The sequence below is a fragment of the Gavia stellata genome, chromosome 26 (genome assembly GCF_030936135.1).
Source record: "Gavia stellata isolate bGavSte3 chromosome 26, bGavSte3.hap2, whole genome shotgun sequence".
NCBI classification, from domain to species: Eukaryota; Metazoa; Chordata; class Aves; order Gaviiformes; family Gaviidae; genus Gavia; species Gavia stellata.
In genome coordinates, this window is record NC_082619.1 from 5,559,407 (window position 1) to 5,579,452 (window position 20,046).

The following is a 20,046-nucleotide window of genomic DNA, read 5'->3' on the forward strand; positions in this document are numbered from 1 at the left end:
GATGGCTGCTCTCGTTGCCATTTTCCTTCTACCCTTTGGAGCTGAGCTCCCAAAGGTGTCAGGACAAATGCCACTCTCGTTGGTGTGGATGCGCTGGGAGATGATGTCCAGGCAGGCGGGAGCGGGGAGAGAAGGCAAGGGGGGAAAAATAGCAGGCGGCAGCGGCAGGTTTAGTGACAGCCTCAAGTTTTGACCTTTGTTAACTGCTGTTTTGCTCAGAGAGTGACAGGGAGCACCACGAAATACCGAGGTTTGTGCTTGTACCGCTCTGGAGAGCTGCACGGGTTGTGCACGGCTCTCTGCCACGACGCGCCAGGCAGGGAGCACGGGGCACACTGAGCTCCCCCGGCTCGAGCACTGTAGCAGTGGGCTGTTTTGGGGCAGCATCTCCCTTTTCAGCAGCGTCCTATGCTCAAGCCAGCTCCTGGGTTTGCTCCCCTCCATCCCTCTCTAGTCCTGAGTGGTTTTCCGCAGTGGTGCGTGGTGCATCCAGCCGTCCCCGGGGAAAGCAGGGTGGTACGACCATCCCCACCCTGCTCGTTGCCCTCCAAGTGCAGCAGCTCGTGCAGAGTGCTCGGAGCCGGAGCCAAGCTGGGCAGGGAAAACACAGGCACCTAAAGGAGAGACCGAGAGAAGGGGGGAAAAGAGCGAACGGGCAGACGCGTGCCTTAAAAGAACATATTGCCTTTTTTTTCCCCTTCCTTTTCTTTTTTCTGAAAGCAGCTGTGCCTTTTTCCAGCACTTTTACATGGTTGCCAGGGAAACAGAGCAAGGGAGAGTGGAAAGGTTAGATGGATATTGGACGAAGCTAATGCACTTGTTTCAACCAAGAATTGACAGGTGCTTAGGACACCGAAGGTCCTGATAACTCCTCATTTGCACGGCTCCTTTGCAGAGCCTCGAGTACCTCCCTACCGCCGTTAATTGTGTTTTAATCATTTGCAAATTATAATCCATCTCCATCAGGGGATCTCTAATGGTGGGTTTATGGAGCGCGTCCGCATGTTCCTTAGCCCTTCCGGGACACTGGGGATGAAATATTGGGTATGTTGGGCCCCGATGGTACGGGTGGTCTGGCTTGAAGGGAGTTTGATGCCGGCAGAGATCCCGATGGAAAATGTGGGAATTGCAGCTGGGCGGCCCAAACGTGCTGTGCCAGCGCGCCGGGGAGAAGGACCGGAGGGAGCCGCGTGTGCACGGCACCGGCTGCTTCTGCCAGCGAGAGGGCTGGCATGGGAGAGGTGGTGCTGTGCAAACCCAGTTAGTGCATCCCCTTGCCCGCTGTCCTGCGGGTCATCTCCAGCCCTACGCCGGCAGTGGCATTGGAGGAGCTCCCGGCAGCTCCATGCCCACCAGCAGCTCCCATCCAGCCCCACACAGCTGCTGGGACCTGTGGTCCCCAGGCACTTGCATCCCCACTTGGCTTTTTCACCTTCCTCTGGTTTAAAATACAAAGATGAATGCCTCGCTATGGATTTTTGTTGCTGTTGCAGTGCTCGGAGGGCTTTTTTCCCCCCTTCTGCCTTAGGTTTTGTTTTTGTTTCATGTCTGTCTTGTCTAAAATAGCAGCTCCATCTACGGAATAACCAAGGGGCCTTAAACTAGGCTGTTCAGGATGAGCGTCACATCTGGTATTTGCAAAACACAGCGAGCGATAAATAGCTACAGTGTCGTAAAGCTCAGGCTCTGGAGAGGTAAGGGTGGCTGGTGAGGTTTTTATTGCTTTTTTTTTTTAAGTGTTTTCTTGGGGAGGGCAGAAGGGTATTGATTAAAGAAACCAAAGAAAACCCCACTTGTGTTTGTGGGTGTGAACGTGGAGAGGAGTGACAGCGTGATGCTGAGGACTGAGGGACCCCAGCTCTGCCCCGGTACCCTGAGCCCCGTCCTGCAGCCCCGCGCGCATCCATCACCTCCGAGCACTGATGGATGATGGGGCTCCCTCCCGCCCGGGGCTTTCCAGGGTGACCTCAGGGGTCTCTGCCCTCATCCTGCCCCCCCCTCCCAAATGCCTGGCTGAGACCTCCCGGGCCAGCTCACAGCCAAGCCGTGGAAGATGGCAACCCACCTTTTTCTGAGCTGTTGTGAGCCGGGGCGGGAACGGGTTTAGTCTTTGCCCAGAGCCACAAATAGAGCTGCTCGCTGATCCTTCTTGTCAGCAGCTTCCCAAGCCTGCCGCCTATCCATCACGCCTGAGTGACGGGTACCAGGCCAGCGCAGAAATGCGCAGCGCTCATATCCCTATTATGACATTGTCGGTGTCACAGCTGAGTGTGAGGGACTTGCGAAATGTCACTTCAGGTATTAGAAAATGACTGTGCCTCTACTGCACTGTGGTTTGTGATCTGAAGTGCTCTTCTCCCCATCGGTCCTGACTGGAGGGGCCTCTGCCTTTGAATATTTGGGTTTTTTAGAGAAAAGTGTGGTTTTAGTTGGTGGTGCAAGGAGGCAGGCTGACAGCCCTGGGCCACGCAGCCCCTCCAGCTACAGCACAAATGCCGATTGAGCTCCGTGTCTCCTCTGTGCAGGGCTTTCCTCTCCCCAGCCCACTCTCCTCCCTCTGCTCCGGACCACTGCTGGCACGTTCTGCTCTGCCAGGTCCTTCGCAAGCATCTCCCCCTGCTTTGGAGGGAGCCCGTGCTAACGAGAAGAGGGAAACTCGGTCCTCGTCACCAGCTCCATCAGGAGTGATGTTTGAGCATCCAGCACCTGGACGCAACCGCAAGTCCCATCCCTTCCGAGTTGTGCATGGGGTTGCTTTCTCCAGCCAAAGCCCGTTGATCTTAGAGCGAGGGTAGCCAGTCGTGCTCCAGCTGACCCTAGAGCTGGAAAAAATAGGTCGACCCATGGCCAATGTGAGCCTGGCTCTTCCAGAAGCCATTGATGAACCTTAACTCAGGAGGATGTGCCGTACCCATACGGAGGGACTCTGGAGGAAGGGCAGCAGAGCAACAAATGCTGAGCTGCCTCCTGGCAGATCGGTTTGGGGTGGTGAGCTGGAGCAACGCCTGGCTCCAACGCCGGTGAGGCAGCTCCTTGGCAGCGCTCAGCTACGGGCTGCCGTAAGGCTGCCTTGCATCGAGGCGGGCTCAGAAACCGGTCGCTGAGAGGTAGCAGCCTCGTTAGCAGCCCAAGTGGCTCCTTTTTGGTGCCGTCCGTCTCTCCCAGTCGCGTGGTCTCGTCCCCTCGGCAGCAGGTCTGGCTCCGGTCGCATGTCTCGGCAGTGCCCGCCCAAAGCGTGGCTCGCAGTGCCAGGGCAATGGGCTCCCCAGTGAGCTGGCGTTATCCTGCTTGAAAGAGAGATCAAGAACGGGAAAGGGGTGGGGGAAGAGGAATGATTTATGAGGCTTCAGTTGGCCAAGCAGGGCATTCTCAGCATATTCCAAAATAATTCAGTATCATCTATTCTGCCTGCAGTGGGAGCTTGTTGCGGAAAAAGAAAGAAAAAAAGAAAAAACACATAAAGAACCCAGAAACCCCCTTGATGGGATGGTTAGAGCTTGAAGTTTCTTTTTTCCTGAGGGCGGCTGTCTCCTCTCCCCATTTCTCTCTGTAAATCAAACTGACGGTGTCGCATCGGCGGCTCCGTCTTTCCCGTGGCCGCTTCCCCGAGGCTTCCCTGTGTGCTGAGGGGACGTAATCACCACCTAGAACGGCTTGAAGGACACAAGCGCGGGAGCCGAGAGGACGATTTGTAGTGAATAATTTAGCGGATGAATTTAAAGCTTTTGTTCTCGTCACAAATTACCTGTGAACTGTATGGGAAGGCTTTGATCATACAAATTCATTTTACATCGTCTCTGTCTGGCAGCAGACCCACCTACCCATTTAGCTGTGTTTTTAACCAATGTATTTTTCCCTGCACATCATTGTATTTTGGGGGTGGGCTGGACCCTGCCCGTGCCTGTAACTCACCCATCATTTCGGTGGATGCGGTTTTAATTACTGCCACAGGATCGCCTATTCTGGGTTGCACTGGAGTTTGGAGAGCGATGTTTGTAAATAGGAATAATTTTGCGGCGTGACGTTTTCGGTACCCCCTTATTCCCTGCGTGTCACGGGGTGTCTGCGCAGCCCTTGAAGCATTTTGCTTTTAGGGATGAGATGGGCACAGGTCTGGGATGCAGGCAGGGATGAGCGCCGGTGCTGTCAGCCTGTGATGCGCTACTTGGACGGCGTGCAGTCGAGATTGCCTTCCCCCTCCTCGCCCCGGCACCTCTCCTCTTGCACCATCAAGGGGCTTTTCTCCGCATCCCTCCCCTATTTGTGCTCGGTATGGACGGTCAGATCCGAAGCTCTCTGCCTCCCCCCCGTTCAAGCTGCAGCGGCGTAGCACCGAGTTTGTTTGGGGCTAGGGAATTTAGCAAAGTGCATGTGAAGGAGGCTGCAGCCTGCCTGAAAAGAGCCACGTGAAATGAAGTTGTATCGCGCTCCGAGATCAAATTATCCTTCTCGGCTTTCGGGGAGAGGACTTGCCGCAGCCCCATGTGAGAGCTCGCTGCTTCCTCCTCGGCTGGGTTTATATCCCCGGTCCCCTGGCAGACGCTGCAAATGCTCACTCATCAGGGCTTGCTCTCTGTGTTAATGGCCCTCTATAAATAAGCCCCAGGAACAGTGATAGAGAACAATCATAAAAGGCAGGCGCATAAATTAAAGCCGATGTTATAATAAACTAGACAAGCCCTTCATCGAGGGTTTTATGTTTCTCCTTGAGTCGGCAGCTTTGCCAGGAGAAAATGATTTCTGCATGCCTTGGCCCGGTCCTCCGTCTCCCCGCTCCGTAGGTGCGTGTGGGTGTGCGCAGGCGGGCGGCAGAAACAGTTGGCATCACCATCCCCCTTTTTCGGCATTACGGGTAAAAAAGCCGCAGGAATTTCCCAGAACAGCTCTCAGCTTCGCTTACTCAGATCCTTAGGGTGGCGACAGGACCACAGATTAACTGTCCGGGGTGGCTTTGGCCACTCTTTGTAGCTTTTGGGTAGCTATAAATGAAATGTAATGCTCCTGGATGGCTGAGATTGCCAAGAGCTCAGCCCTGCGCCTCCAGAGAAAGGTGGAAGTCGTTGCATTCGCCCCGGTGAGCCGCGGTCAAACCTTGTGGGCCCAGAGGGAGATGCTGGTGTATAAAATAGCGGCATCTCGGTGCAGATAGAGATGCACATGTGGTATCTCCGAAAGGCTGCTCCTTCCCCTTTGCCCCGAAGCGTCTCGCTGGCTGGAAAAGCACGCGCTGGTGGCTGGCACGCAGGCTTTCTGCCGTGCTTCCGGAGTGCCTTGGGAGTGCTATATATACTGCGCCGAAACTCCTGCCTCTCCCGGCGAGTTCATAGCTGTCTCTCCGCATCATGTCCTGGATGGCTGAAACTTGGCAGGGCGAGCAGGAGCGGCAGGCAGAGCCGCCCGCTCCCAAAGTACAACTTCGGTGTATGCGGTGAAGCCATCCAGGAGATGCAGCAGGTTGTGCCACAGGCATGGGGGCGTTCAGGGCTCTGGTTCGTGCCCCACCAAGAGTGGGAGAGTCAGTCTCCTGGTCCTGCAACGTGGCATGATGCTATGCGGGGGATCTGTGCAGAGCCCAGGTCTTGGTGAAGTCCCACCAGCACAGCCTGCTTGCAAACCCTGTTTGGACACTTTGGACCTGAGCTAATGGCCCTGAGAGCCGGCAGCGAGGATGCAAACTCCTGCTCCGGGCTGCGAGCCTGATTTCGAGGCTGCCCACCTGTCCCTTACAGCGAAATCCAGATAACGTCGCTAAGGTGGCAGGTTGGGGATGGGGAGGTGGCAGCAGGCTCTTGTGCCCTGAACGTGCCACGTTTTGGCTCTGCAGAGCCTGTGCTCGTCTCCATGTCCGAACTACTCTTCTGGCAAGGAGGGACAGGGCAGAGGGATGTGCGCTGGCGGGGAGATATCACCCCGTGCCTCTTGCAGGAGCCTGTGGGGACAACGAGGAGAAGAATTATATGTGTCCGGCTCATCGTTTGAGGTTCAGAGCAATTTGCAGGCATGTGTTCAGCTCTGTGATGAATTCATGCCCGGCCACGCGCAGAGGTCCATGCAGCAGCATCGGTGTGAGGGGGGAAGACGCTGTGCAGAGTTACGTGTGTCTGGGGACAGCTCGAACTCATCCTCCTGGTTCTCGAGCATCTTCTCCCTCCGTACGGTTTTATGGAGATGCAGCACAGCCCGTGGCGGTGTGGGAAGGTGGTGGCCAGGCTGATTATGTGCACGGCGGAGTGGCAAAGGAAGGGGGCAAGGAGGGAGACTGATGGAGGCAGAAAGGGAGGAACAGGGAGAGAAGACGAGTGGGTAGGCTCCACTTTCTGCTCCGCGCTCCTCTGCGCTCTGGCCTGAGCTCCCTCTCGTGTTCAGCTGCACATATTTCTCCGTCGCTCTCCCGATGGTCCTCTCTAAGTTAACGCAGGGATGTTCGATCTTTCCTGCCACGTTTGCGCTGGAGGAGCCGGGCCACCATCGGGCAATGCGCTGGCTGCAGGCTTGCTTTCCCTCCAGCTGAGGCATCCCCCCTTCTCCTCAGTGAAATTGCAGTGTCGGAGGTGGCTCCGGCCTTTCCGAATATTCAGGCCAGAGCCAGATGCTCAGACGAGCTCTGGTGAGAGCCAGAAGTCCGTAGTTTTGATCATGTGAGGAGAGGCGTGTGCTGCAGACGTGCCTGGGTGTATCTGCCCCGGCACTGCTGAGGTGGCCGCCGGGCTCCCTGGAGGGGCAGAGGCTGAGATGTGCCGTGCCGTGCCGTGCCGTGCCGGTGCAGCATCAGTTCCCTCCGGAGGCTGCCAGGCCGCTCCCTGCCACCGCCGCTGCCGCTCATCAGCCCCTCGCTGGTCTCACGCAGGGTCGTTTTCTGCTCCATTTCCTCTCCCAGCCTTTGGATCCCCCCCCGAGCTCTCTGCTTTCTTCTTCGTCATCCCGGCTGGGATAAAATATGACTGCAGCCGCGAAGCGCCGAGATCGCAGGTCCCCTCGGGGACTGTTTGCCCACATCACCTGTCGGATCGGGAGCCCACATGTCCTTGGAAAAATATGTATTTCAGGCCGCCGGGGTGCTAATTTGCAAGGCCCATTACTCAAATGAAACATTAAAATGGCCGTCCATAAAGCAGAGCCTTTATCCGTGCCTCCCCCTCGGTCTGAACTCCCCGCGCCAGGTATAGGCTTCCTGTCAAGCCTAAGAGCCAAAAGCAAAGATTTATCGATAGGTACCTTGACTCTGGCTTGCATTTTAATTATGTCGCCGTTAGCCTGTGCCGAGAATAAACTTGGTGGCTATTGTGTTATCCTCACTTCATCTCTTCAGATGAATGCGCTGGGAGAGGCGCGGGTTTATGGTGTCCCTAACAGGGACCCTCTCCCTTTCCCGCCTCTGCATGTGAGGCTGGGAGGGAAGGATGCGGGGAATGAGTCCTGGGCATCCCCATCTCTCGGTGCCTTAGTTTCCCTTCATGTGGGAGCTCCGTCTCGGCCTCTCCCATCCCACCGAGTTTGCAGGGAGGGCAAGCGCTTGCCCTGCGGCCGCCAGCTCCGTGCCGCTGGGGTGGGAGGCAGAAAGCAGGGCTTGGTGAGATGCCGGAGCCGATATTGCTTTTTGGAGGGCTCGGTATCACTCTGGGAGCGAAGCTGTGGCTCCGCGAGGAATTGAGAAGCCACACTTGTCAGGGAGGAGTTGCGGTGAACTTTGGAGTTTGCTTGTTTATTTTCTGTATATATCCATGTGCGGGGGCGCGTATAAATATTACTCGCGTGCGCCAGACGACACTGGTGTCTTGCTTAACGCGGGTGCAAAGTTTGACCTGGCACTTTCCGGCGGAAGCGATGCATATTTATTAATGAGGCAATGGGTGAGAACGAATCCCTCGCTCGCTCGGCGTGGCAGACGCTATCTCAGCAAAACGGGGGCTATTATTAAAATAAACAAAAGCAAAAGCAGCTCGGCCATGACTGAATCTCCCATGCTAACTTCATTATGGAGCCACCTTTTCCCAGGGCAGGAGCAGGGACCAGCCACAGAGAAGATGCTCTCGGGAAGCTCCCGGCTGCACAGGGACCGGCTCTGTGAGTTCCTGGCATCCCGGGTGCCAGAGCTCATCCCCTGCCTCAGTTTCCCCATCGGTAGCAGTGACATAGAGAAGTGACGTAAGTTTTAGCCTGCAGCCCGGCAGGGGAGTGTGAAAGGCTCCCTTCATTAATAAGCACAAAGTGCTTTGATATTTTTAGATGGAAGTGCCACGTATTGATATAATATTACTGTACCTCATTTGACTTCTTTTTCGATTGCAAGCCCCCTCTTGATCCCGTTACCTGCAGTAACAGTTATCTGGCTATATTTTATCATCTGAATATTTCAATTAAATTACTTTAAGGGGAAAAAAAAAAGCCTACGCTGAAGTTGGAAATGATCACTGTATCACTCCAACTTCCCTCCATTCCCAGAAGGTTAATTGAAAGGCAGCCATCTTGGTGACGTTTAGACAAATGAGGATAATTATGTGTTCTCCAGCTCTTTGAGAGGTTAATTGCTTAGATGTACGAAGACTTGAAGAACAAAGAAGGAATAAATCAGAAGCAGGACTATGATCTGATAATGTAATTCGGTATATTCACGTACAACTCAAACAAATAAACCCCCTAATTGCACGAAGTCGTTCGGCCGCGCGGACGCCCCGCGGGGTTGCCGGGATCAGGCACCCGGCCCTCGGTGATGCTCGGAGATGGGGTACCGGCGGGAGAAGGAGAGGCTTTCGGCTGGCTCCCGCAGAGGGGTGGCTGTTGTCACCTCCCACTGGGGAGGACTTCTTCATCTGGTGGTGCCATGGGGCTGCGGTCTGCCTCCTTAGTGCCCGTGGCGTGAAGCATCCAGCTCTCATCCCAGCGACGAAACGGCGGATGGAAAGCAAGAGGGCTCAGTGGAGGCGCAGGAGCGGCGAGCAGAGGATTTCCTCTGGTGGGTTATTTTATTTTGCCTAATTGCAGGTGAAATTTCTGCAAATTGGCAATTATATTCTTGGGCTGATGGCTTACCCAGGTCGTTTACAGATCGCGCGTTTGGCAGGAGCGCTTCACAGCGTTCGCCATGAAATATGGCGTCACCCTCCATCGGCAGAATTTCCTTCTTTTTAGAGGTTATTAGTTCTGCCTGTGGGGATTTCACTCACTAAATCTTGCGGTGGCACCATCCTGAAGGAAGCTGTTTTTTTCCTTTTAATTCCCCCTGGTGTTTGGGATGAGGGTGCTTGTCTCCGAGCCAGTTATTTGGGAGTCAGTTTGTCTGTCTGTCGGCCCCTCCATCCTGCTGGGATGGGGCGCACGAGGTGCTGGAAGCAATGTCCCAGGTGTGAGGGGTGAGGACGGAGGGAGTTGATTTTCCCCTCGCCCATTGCTGCACGGCTGCTCGCCGGCACCGCAGCAAGGGGTACGGCTTGGAGCTGGGTGCTTGGGAAGTTTGGTCTCTTATCGAAGGCTCGGAGCTGTGCAAAACACCAAGCTTTCCAGCCGGGATCAAATACTGCTTCATTTTTCAGCCGTGAGGGTCAGGAAAATGGTGCTTTTTCCTGCTCCGCTGTGAGCTTGGGTCTCCTTCTCTGGAGAATATTCCAAACTCGCCTGGACACATTCCTGTGCAACCTGCTCTAGGTGAACCTGCTCTGGCGGGGGGGTTGGACTAGATGATCTCCAGAGGTTCCTTCCAACGCCTGTCATTCTGTGATTCTGAAACATCTTCATCTGGAATCTCCTTTCCCCCTCTGCTCCGTCTCTGGGGAAGTTTGAATTGATTTCAGATGAGAAAATGCCTCCCCAGTCCTAACGTGTGAGGAGCCCCGAGCCACGGCATCCGAAACACCGGCGAGTGGTTTTTCTGCCTATCTGTCAGGCCCGTCTGAAATTGCAGTTTAATTCTCTGTATTTGCTCTTGTATTGTGCATTAAGATACAGCGAGTTTATCCAGCAGTCCAGCTGTTTTGAAGATAATTACTACAGAACTCAACCTGATGTAAAATAATCCTCCCGGGCAAGCAGCCAAGAGCCTGAGACTTATCCTCCAAAGACTGAAACCTCTCCATTACCCTTAAGAGCAGCAGAGATAGGAGCGGGCGTCTCATGACAAATATATTTTTGGTGGTAATTAATGGGGGAACGGGAGAAGAGGTTCAGTTCCCCTGCCCCCCCTACTCCTATCGGGGAGGGTGCTGCGGCCGGACAGACCGACCGAGAGCGTGAAGAATGCGTGCAATGGACACCTGGCCATGTTTCCATCCAAAACACCCTATGTGCTGTCGTTTCCCCAAGGGACCCATTTCGCGGTTGTCACCCGCACGCCCTTCTGCCATCCGCCTCGCTGCGTGACTGCCCTGTGCTGCGCTGGGGCTGCTTCAGACCAGTTCTCCCTCCTTGCAAGCCAGGGGCAGATGTGTGATCGGTTTGTCTCGGCTGTACAGGAGCTCCTTCTGTCGAAGACGCACCCTGGCCCGTGTTTTGATCAGGCTGCCAACATCCTTTCTTCTTTTGCGACTGCGGGATGCTGCCGGAGCCGTGGCCACTCTCTCCCGAGTTGAAAGCAGCCCTCTTGCCCGGCTGAGACGGAGACGGTCACCAGTCCCATCAGGACGGCTGAATCATAGCAGTCGGAGCCTCGTATTGCCGTGTGTTACCGGTGCTTAACTATATGGCTAACTGTGACAACAAAATAGTTATTTCTGTCTCTCCCTGCCTGGGAAGGTGGAAGAAAAAAAATAGAAAAGAGCAATTGTAAGGGAAAAACCCGACCCCAAAACCCCACCGCAGGCATAGAGGACTTCAGGTTCTTGACTGTTCGGGTCTGCTAGCACCACGAGCAATAAACTCTGCGTTTCTTCTCCTCCTCCTGATTGAAGAACACTAGAAATCAGCCGGGGCGCAGGTGCTGCATTGTGTTAGATTAGCACTGATTGAATTCCTACACGGGCGCTGATTGAGGCGCAGGGCTCTGCCGACGCCGGCATGCCACGAGCAGGGGGGCGTTTGCCAGATCGTGTGCCTTAATCAGCACCTTTGAATGGTGGTGATGGTGTTGGCGGGTGTCTCTCGTTGGGTCTTCTCTTCCCTGCTGGGACGTAGGGCAGAGCCCTGGTGTAGGGTGGAGGGGAATTTGGCTTCCCTGGTGAGAAGACAGCTCTCTGCTGATGTTTCCTAGGATGGATAGCAATGCCTTGATGGTAAATGCTGGGGGATGTTGGTCGTCTCTTTGGAGAGGAGCTGGAAAGATGTTCCAGCCTTCTTCAAACCACAGGATGGCCCGGTGGCCACAAGCAAGTTGGAAATCGGTGCCCGGCTGTGTTAGGGACCTGAATTCGGGGATAGAGTGCAATCACTTCGGTACTGTTTTGGGCAAGGAAAGGTACCTCGCTGCACCTCTTCCAATGTCCGCGGTTTTCCTGGACTGGCTGCCCCTGCTTGGTGCCCCGTCATTTTCATCTCTATTTGGGAGATCAGGTGTGGCCGCCAGCATCGACTGATTCTGATGTTAGCATTTAAGTGCCACCTGCTCTATAAACATCCCCATTGATTTGCTCTATTCAAAGGCCTCCCAATATGTTTCTTTTGCTGTCGCCTCATATTTCCTTATGAAGAGTTCTCTTAAGCTAATAACAGCCATTGGCCATCGGGGCTTAGGCAGATGCCTTCTGACCTTCCCTGCTGCACTGGGGGAGCATCCCGACGCGTGGACACGGCTAGACCGCAGCTGTGTGGGGAATTGGGGGCTGCTAGGCTGTAGCCAGATGCTGTTTGCAAACCCGGCACGGTCCTGAGAGCAGAGAGCATTGCTGTCATTTTCTCATCAGCGATGCATTTCAGAGCAGATCGCAATGGCCGTGACTTGCGTGGGGCAGGGAGAGCAACCAGGAGCTTTGTGATGGCTCCCCGCAGGAAAGGGCTCAGGCAGAGCCCTGATCCAGAGCTCGCTGAAGGCAGCGCCGACCTTCCGGGGGCTGCAGAGGGTTTCTGAGCAGGCCCCAAGCCATCAGGATATGGATGTGTTGTCATGTCAGAAACAAGGGACTCACGGTGGGAAAATCAAGTGGGAGCCGGGAGCAGAGCGTGCCCAAGCACCCGACCCCGTCATGCCACCCTTCTCCTTGCCGATGATGTTGTCAGGGCGGTGTGTGTCCCCGCAAGCTGGATGTAGAAGCAACGAGAAGTGAAAGAAGGGCTTTAGGAATGAAAGGGAAAGCCTAGCTCACTTTAACAGAGCTGACTGCGGTTTCTGGATTTGCTCGATGTGGAGCATTAATTCAGAAAGTCCCTTGAATGGCTCTGGGGAGAAGATGTGGTCAGTTAGCGGCAGCGGGGGCACCGTGCAGCCGCTCGCCTCGCCGCGCATCCCTTCCCCATGCAAATTACGATCCGTTTCTAAGCCATCTGCAGCGCAGCTCTGTCTGCATTGGTCTTAGCATCGCGCTGTGCTGCCCGCAGCGGTCCCCGAGTCCGTGGTAAGACCCTTGGAAGCCAAAGGTGGGCGCAGACCCCCTCCCCAGGTTGATGTCAGCTTGAGCTTGGCGTTGACCCGGTATCAGGCTCAAGCTTTGCATCCACCGGGTTGTCACAGAAGCCGCACAAAGCCCTGCTTTGGCTGGGTGCAAAGCAGCCGGTGGTGTTTCGTGTGGTGTTGCCTGGTTGGGGGCCGCATGGTGAGGGTTAAGTCTTGACTTCTGATGCCTTGAGCAGACAGCTCCCGCCTTCCTCATCATCTTGTTATCATTCTAATGTCTGGGAGCTGCAGTCATGGACCAAAACACCATTAAACTATCTGAAATGGAGCAACTCGGCAGCCCCTGCCCTCACAGGCTTATTATCTTTGCAGATGGGTATTTTATATTTAGCAACCTCTAATGTATCAATTTGGGCTTTGATTTTTCATGGGGAACAGCTTCTATTCTGGTGCTCGGTAGCGGGTGGGTGAACTGCCACCGCAGGGGAGAAACCCTCCCTGATAAACCCCCAGTCTCTGGGGAGGGCAGGAGGGTCCCATAGCCCTCAGAGGGCTCTGGGGAGGGGGTGGGTTGGTGGGGAAGGGTTTGCCGGTGGTCCAGAGCTTGTTTGAACAGCGCTGGGAGCGCTTGGGGAATCCACGCGGTGTGGTAGTGGTGGGCCAGGCAATTAATTAAGCTTGCAGGGAGTGAGAGCCGGTGGCGCGTGGCTTTGCGGGGGGCATTTGGGGTGACTGGTGTACGGTGTGGAGGGAGGGAACTTACGGGGAAAAGGAGAACAGTTTGGGCTGGCCGAGCTCCCTGAGCATCCCTTTGTTTTCCCATGGGGGACACGGGTGCGGCAACGGGTCGGGACTTGCTGGGCGAGCAGCCGAGGGTTGGATGGGAGGTGGACATTCTGGGTGATGCCAAACGGCACATCCCGGGTCCCCTCCATCCTCGGGGCGCTGGGATGGTGTGGGGCCGTGCACCCTGCATCCAGGCACCAGGATGGACAGGAGAGATGGGAGAAGTGAAACCGCTGGTGCCTCAGAGAGGTGCCAGCGGAAGGGATCGAGGATGAAGACAAAGTGCCTTCCGCCCTCCGCACCGAGAATAAATATCAGGGATGACAGTGACGGAAAGCGAGGCGGCGCAGTCCTGCCCTCGGGGAGCTATTGTGCGAGACCCGCCGTCACACGCCGCAGATGCCATTGTACCCGCGGCTAATTTGACGGTTTACATTGTTGGGAGAGGATTAGAAGAACCGCCGCCGTTTTGATGGCGTGCTTCTAATTTGCATCTTTAACGAGGCGGGAGCCCAGCCAGGTTCTGTTCTTTTGTGTTTACTTCTGAGGAAGTGTGTTTATTTCCGATGATTACAAATAAATCTCCTCTGCCTTTGCTCCAGCCGCCCGAAATAAAAGGCGTTCGGAGCCCGTTAACTCTGTAGCTGGGGCGAGGACCAGAAGCAAAGGACAAATCCCATTAGGAGTCCTCTGCAAATGTAATTAACAACTTCTTCTCAAAGAAAAGGGTGCCAGGGTGTTTGCTCTGCCCCTGTGACAGGTACTTTTGGTTGGAAATTTCCCAGGGTGAAGCACCACGCTGTTGCTGTCGAGGGGCTTTGCTCCCGATCCGGGTGAGCTATTTTAGCCGCTGAAAACTGGGTCAGCCAGCTAGTTTGCGACTGGTTTCAGCATCTCCCATTTGTCATTTTGACGAGACGCGTTGCCTACAGGAGAGAAAAGTGGTTTGGGGTTGAAGGGCCATAGAAGTATTTAAAAGTAGAGCGTTGTTGGTTTGCATAAGGGATGGGAGGGTTTTGGGTTGATCCAAACACGAGCATCTCCTCCGAGCCTCTCGGCTCAGCCAGGGACTGGCGGTCCCAGCTCTGTGGCTGCGAACTGGTCTTCCAGACTGCTCGGGATGCGCACGAACGTTTCAGGGTCCCAAGCATCCCATCCCTCAGGATACTTTGCACCCACAGAGAGGGGTTTGCAAGACTTGCTTTATTCCTCCAAATTATTTGCATGCTGTTTATCCGTCCAGACTAGTGCCAGAAAACTTGTGCCCACCCTGGGCATGATATTTCCCTCACCATGAGGCAGGTGTCGAGGGTAGCCCCAGCCCCACGCCGCATGTGCAGCCCCAGGCTTCGCCCTTGTGCCCGGCCGAGTCAGCAGCGCAGGAAAGGTCTGCGACATGGACTGGGAAAGGTGGGGGGGGACACGAAGGCGGCGGGTGTTATGTCACGTCCCACGCATAGGAGAAGTGCTGTCAGTGTCATTGATGGGGCTGGGCAGGAGCCTGCCGCGGGAGCAACACAGGGGTCTCACCTAATAGGTCTGGGAGGAGGGAGACGGTCACTTTGCGCCACCGAACACAAAGAGCGCATCGGTGGAGTTATCTGTATTGTTGACACTAAGTGAAATAATTCCTCGGCAAACTTCAAAATTAGCATTTAAGGATGAGGAATAGGGGCAATTAGAAGGGAAGCGGCACAGCGCCGCTGCCCCCAGCTCCCTCCCTCATGCATCTTCTCGCGCTGCCGCGTTCGGGTTCATTGCCCGAGAGGCCACGTGTATCAGTGTGAGCGCTGGGGGGGCCGGAGCTCGGGCGAAGCCCAGCATCCGAGGCTCCCCAGCAAGCCGTGCTGGCTGAGAGCGGTTGCGGTGGGAGGCAGAGGAAGGGCTGCAGATGGTGAAAAGTCTCTGCTCGAAGGCAGCGAGGGTCTAAATGGGATGCAGAGATGGAGGAGCAGATGGGATGGGTCGCGTTGCATGGAGGAGGGCTGCGTGGGGGAGCCGGGACGAGGTAGGAGCCGGGGGCTTGGGTTTGGGCTGACAAGATATTCCCCCTGCCTTGCTGATGGGTTTTCTCCAGGTGAACAGTGGAGCCAGGATGGGTTTATTTCCCTCCTGTCTGACAGGCGCTTTATTGTCTTTTGTCCCTCCCGGACTCGTAAGGCAGGGTTTCTTCTGGAGATGGATATGGCGCCTTCAGGAGACTGTTAATGGGGGTTTGTCTTTGTTCTTAATTAGATCCCTTCAAGGGAAAACCTCCTGGCCCGCTTTATTATCCAGTTTTGTCAGAGCTTGTCTGCTTTATCTAAACACTTCGCAGAAGTCTCTTTACCTGTTTGCTTACTGGAGACATTATCATAATCCTGGTCAATTGGAAATAGGTAGCAAAGACAGCTCAGCAGACGAGGGAGCACTGGCGGCTTAGCGGCTAATGGAGATCGTTTTCTGAGCCAGGTAAAGAATCTGGCGGGGTGTTCCTCACGTCGGGGTGTCGGTCAGTATTTGCCTTTGAAGTGCTCATTCCCAAGGTGCGGGAAAACTCGCGGCGGGAAGGTGAGGTTGGGCGAGAAGGTGTTTCTGGAAATGCCGTGCTCTCCATGCCAGCTGAAGGTCGGTGGCGGGTGGTTGCTCTGACACATTTCCAGGAGGTGTGGGTGGGCTGGTTTTTTGAAGGAGGGCAGTTTGTCTGGTCCTGCCTGCAGCTGCAGGGGACAGCCTGGGCTCTGGTGGAGAGGAGCACGATGCTAAGCAAGCAGAGCCGAAGGGACTTGGTCCCAAATTAGCTATTGGGTGGCAGCAACTGAAGAGTGAGCTCAAGGGGTGGGGAGAAGGAGCCTTTGCCTCCTTGCTCTTGGCATGAGTTTGTTAGAAGAAGGAGTCTCCAAGTTGCTCCTGCCTATTTGCTCCAAGTGGTTTCGAGGGTGGTACCGGTCACCAGGCGCTACCGGCAAGGGAGAGCGATGCTGTCCTTGCCCTTCCTCGCGTGAGCATGTCCGCCCATGTTATGGGCATCCCTGTGCGCTTGTGCAGGTGCAGCTCTGAGCCGTAAATGCGAGCTGTAAATGCAGAACGAGTGACCCTAGTTCTCAGGGGTCCCGGAGCAGCCCCAAATCTCCCTGGGAAGCACACCTGGTACATGCTAGCCAAAGCTGGGCAGCAATGGTGGAACGTGCCTGGTGACGGCACGAGCAACTCGTTCCTGTCACTTCAAACCTTAGTCCTTGTGCTTCACCCCTAATGAGGGGACCCGAGAGTACCTCGCAGGGCTGTAGTCTGGATATTTATATGAGTGCAGACATGCAAGTTGTCTGTTTTACATATTGCTGCCCTGATTTTTCAGTGCACGCAATGAATAATTTACAGAAGCCGTGTGTAAGTATCTCTTTATTATTCATTATAATGAAGTGAGACAGCAGTAATAGTCCACTAGACTGGAATCCCCCAGGGCCGAACTTAACTCGGCTGCACTTAGCTCTCCCCCAGTTAATTTGAACGAAGGGAGGGCTTGGCTTCCCGACAAGGATGATGCCGTCCACCGGCACGAGGTCGCCTGGGTTCGGCGGAGCAGAGCAGGCGCTGCTACGGGCACTGGGGCGCATCCGACGCCTGGGCGGGCTCCCGGCATGCCAGCAGTGCTGTGGCAGGCACGGAGGGCCATCCGTCTTTCCCGGCGTCCGTACGCATGTAGCTGGCGGAGACGTACAGCTCCTGCAAGGGGAAAATTACTTGTTTGCGGGAGGATATATGGCTCGTTCCTCTGAACCGAGCGCCTGGGGGGTCCCCTAACATGCCAAGTATTGCCCCTTCCCTCTGCCCAATTAATAATCTCGATTGAGGTGATGCTCTGCAATCCCAGCAAGGGAGGCATATAACACCCCCAAAGCCTCTGCAGGAGAGGGGCCATGGTGGGGACAAGGACAGGGACAGCCCAACAGCCCATTTCTGAATTTACAGGTGTGCGGAGAGGGACTTGCATGAGTTTCTTGATTGACTGTAGGTGCCTTTCCCTAAGATCTCGGCTGCACAAAGCTGCAGCAGCGCTGCCGCCACCGGCACAAGCTTGCACCTAGCTTGCTTTTCCCAGCTTGCTTTCGTGCAGAGACAAAGCTCCCCTACCATGGTCCTTGGGTGGGAAAGGCAAAGCTCCTGAGAAATGCCGATTTCTTAATTTAGCCAAATGCTTGGCGTTTTGCTGTGGGTGCCATGGTAGCGGCAGAGAAGGCCACAAGTAAATAGATGGAGAAAAATCTATCAAACGGAATGAAAAAGCCGTGTTCTTCAGGAACATTTTAATTCCCTTTTTCCTCCCCCCCTCCCTCTGTTCTTTGCCAAGCGTAAGTCAGAGCTGCGGACCGGAGCTGCCGAGCCCCCGCGCGTCTCGGAGTGGGGAGGTGGGAGCCAGGCAGGAAATAAATAACGGAAACGACCGCGTTGTGTTTTCAAGGCACTTGTAGGATTTACAGCTGCTTATCCAAATGTTCCCTTCTCTTCCCTGCGTGCTGGCTTTGCCGTCTCCGGCTGTTTCTCTTCTTCCTCTCTCCCCGCGCGCGTGCCGCGGCCCCTCTCCACCGGCAGCGGGTGCGTATATCACCCCGGGGATGGCTCGAGGGCCGTGCCGACAGCCAAACTGTCAGCAAATTTTACAGCTTCATCTGAAATTCTCTGCACGCAGCAAGGGCTGGGGGGAGGGGTGCGGCGGAGGTGGGTGAGCAGAGGGGCGCGGAAAGTCTGCACGGCTTGCGGAGTTCAAACGTAATGGGATTTTCACCTGTGGCTCCCCAGCTCCATGTAAAAGAAAAAGGCAGGGCTTTTTTCTGGAGAACCTGCCATTTCTGTGAAATCTCAGGCGATGGGGGGATGCGGGACATGGCGCACGCCATCTCCGTGCCGGTGGTCCAGCTGTGTGCAACAGAGAGCCAGTGCTGCAGCTCCCACCCCGCTCACATCCCCTTTTGGGAGCCGGGATCCTCGCCGTACGTTGTGCTCCCACTTTTGTGACCCCCTGTCTCTTCCTTTGCAGGTGTACCGTGGATGACCGGGTCACGCGGGTAGCATGGTTGAACCGCAGCACCATCCTGTACGCCGGCAATGACAAGTGGTCTATAGACAACCGCGTGGTCATCCTCTCCAACACCAAGACCCAGTACAGCATCAAGATACACAACGTGGACGTGTACGATGAGGGCCCCTACACCTGCTCCGTGCAGACAGACAATCACCCCAAGACTTCACGTGTCCATCTCATCGTGCAAGGTGGGTCTAATGTATTATTGCCAAACCGACCGTTTGATATGGAAGGATGTCTGGATTTGGGAAGAGTTTGGAGACCTTCTTGGCAATGGAGATGTAGGGATCAGACCAACATCCATTGCTTTGGGGGTTGAGCTGCTTGGGGAGAGGGGTGTTGAGCACTGCCTGCCATGGTGGGGAGGAGATGGACTTGTGTTGTCTCAGCTTTGCTGTGTTGTACAGTCATCTTGGGGGGCAGAGGACACCTAGGAACTGCAATTGGGGCATCCTCCTCCTTCTCTCCCTTTGCCTGTCCCTGCTGTGAATTTGACCCATCCCTGCTGCTCGAGACCCACGTTGCTCGACTTGCTGCGTCGGGCAGTCATTAGTAAGATGCTCGGGCACGCGTTCGAAGATGCTTCGGGAGAACCAAAAGCAAAGCGCTGCCAGGCACGGTGGAGGAGCGGACTCCAACAGCACGAGGCTCCCTGTTTTTGGGAGAGGGCAGGGCGCGTGAGCGTGTCGCAGTCACTGCAGGGCCACAAAGGGCTGTTGGCACAGGGCTTTGCAGGCGAGTGTGTTGGCATAGCAGATGCTGTTGGGTTGCAAAGCAGTGTTCCTGACGGGGGGATCCGGGTGCCGGCGGATCAGAGGGGCCCGTAGCACTCTGGTGGACGCCGCCTCCGGATCCTTGCGGCTTTGCACCGGCTACCGGCTTTTGTCCAGTCTCTAGATTAATTTTTCAGAGTTAGTGTTAGTTCAGGTTAGATAAAGATAATGAAAGTTTCCTAATCCTCTTAAAGAAGATTTATCCGGCTGAGTAGAAAGCTCTCGGAATACAATAAAGCATGTATAAAACCAGGACCTAATCTTTCCTTTAATTTCAAACAGCTGATGGGTATTGATTTTGCAATGAGCAAATCTGAAAAATTTCTCAGCCTCGACACGTCTCTGAGAAGCCCCTAGCACAGATATGTATTTATTTATGTATCCTTCTCATTTGGAGGAGGCAGGGTTTGATTGTGGCCACCCATCCAAGCAGTTTTCCTGCCAGGTCTCGGGAAGAGGGGAGCGGAGGACTGCCGGGAGCATCCCCTCCATCCCCTTTTGTGGGGCTTCTCCCTCACCCCCTTTTTGAGTTACGTGGAGCTGTCGGTCCGTGAAGTTTAATCTGTTTATCCTGTCTGCTCTCTAATCGTGCTAATCCATCCAGTCAACACCGGTGAAGTATCCCAGTGCTTTGCACCTAATGAAATTAGGTGATGGGGCAGCGGCGCTCAGCACCCGCTCCCCTCGCCCCTTTTTCAGAGCAGGGCCTGCCATGCAGGTGCTTGCCAGGCTTGGGCGGGTGAAGGCAAAGGGTAGTTTGCATCCAGAGTGATGGTCAGGTGGTGAGGTTTTCCTAAATGTGCTGGGAAAAGTTTTCCCCTGGTGTGAGCAAGTCCCGTTGAATTGCTCTCACCGCAGCAATGACTGTGGTTGTCAGCAGTATCGCTTCTCTGCAGCCAAAGGGAAGCATGAGAGGAGCTGGGGATGCGTGATTATGCAGGCACAGGTCA

At 55.1% G+C, this 20,046-nt stretch overlaps 1 protein-coding gene across 2 annotated transcripts in view; it reads left to right on the forward strand.

Annotated features, from left to right (window-relative positions):
- The window catches only part of OPCML (opioid binding protein/cell adhesion molecule like), a 301,119-nt gene that overhangs the window by 257,001 nt on the left and 24,072 nt on the right, over positions 1–20,046 (forward strand). For both annotated transcript variants that reach the window (XM_059829644.1, XM_059829643.1), the window contains one exon: positions 18,279–18,511. In XM_059829644.1, the coding sequence (XP_059685627.1) occupies positions 18,279–18,511 (233 nt within the window). The remainder of the gene's footprint in view (positions 1–18,278; positions 18,512–20,046) is intronic.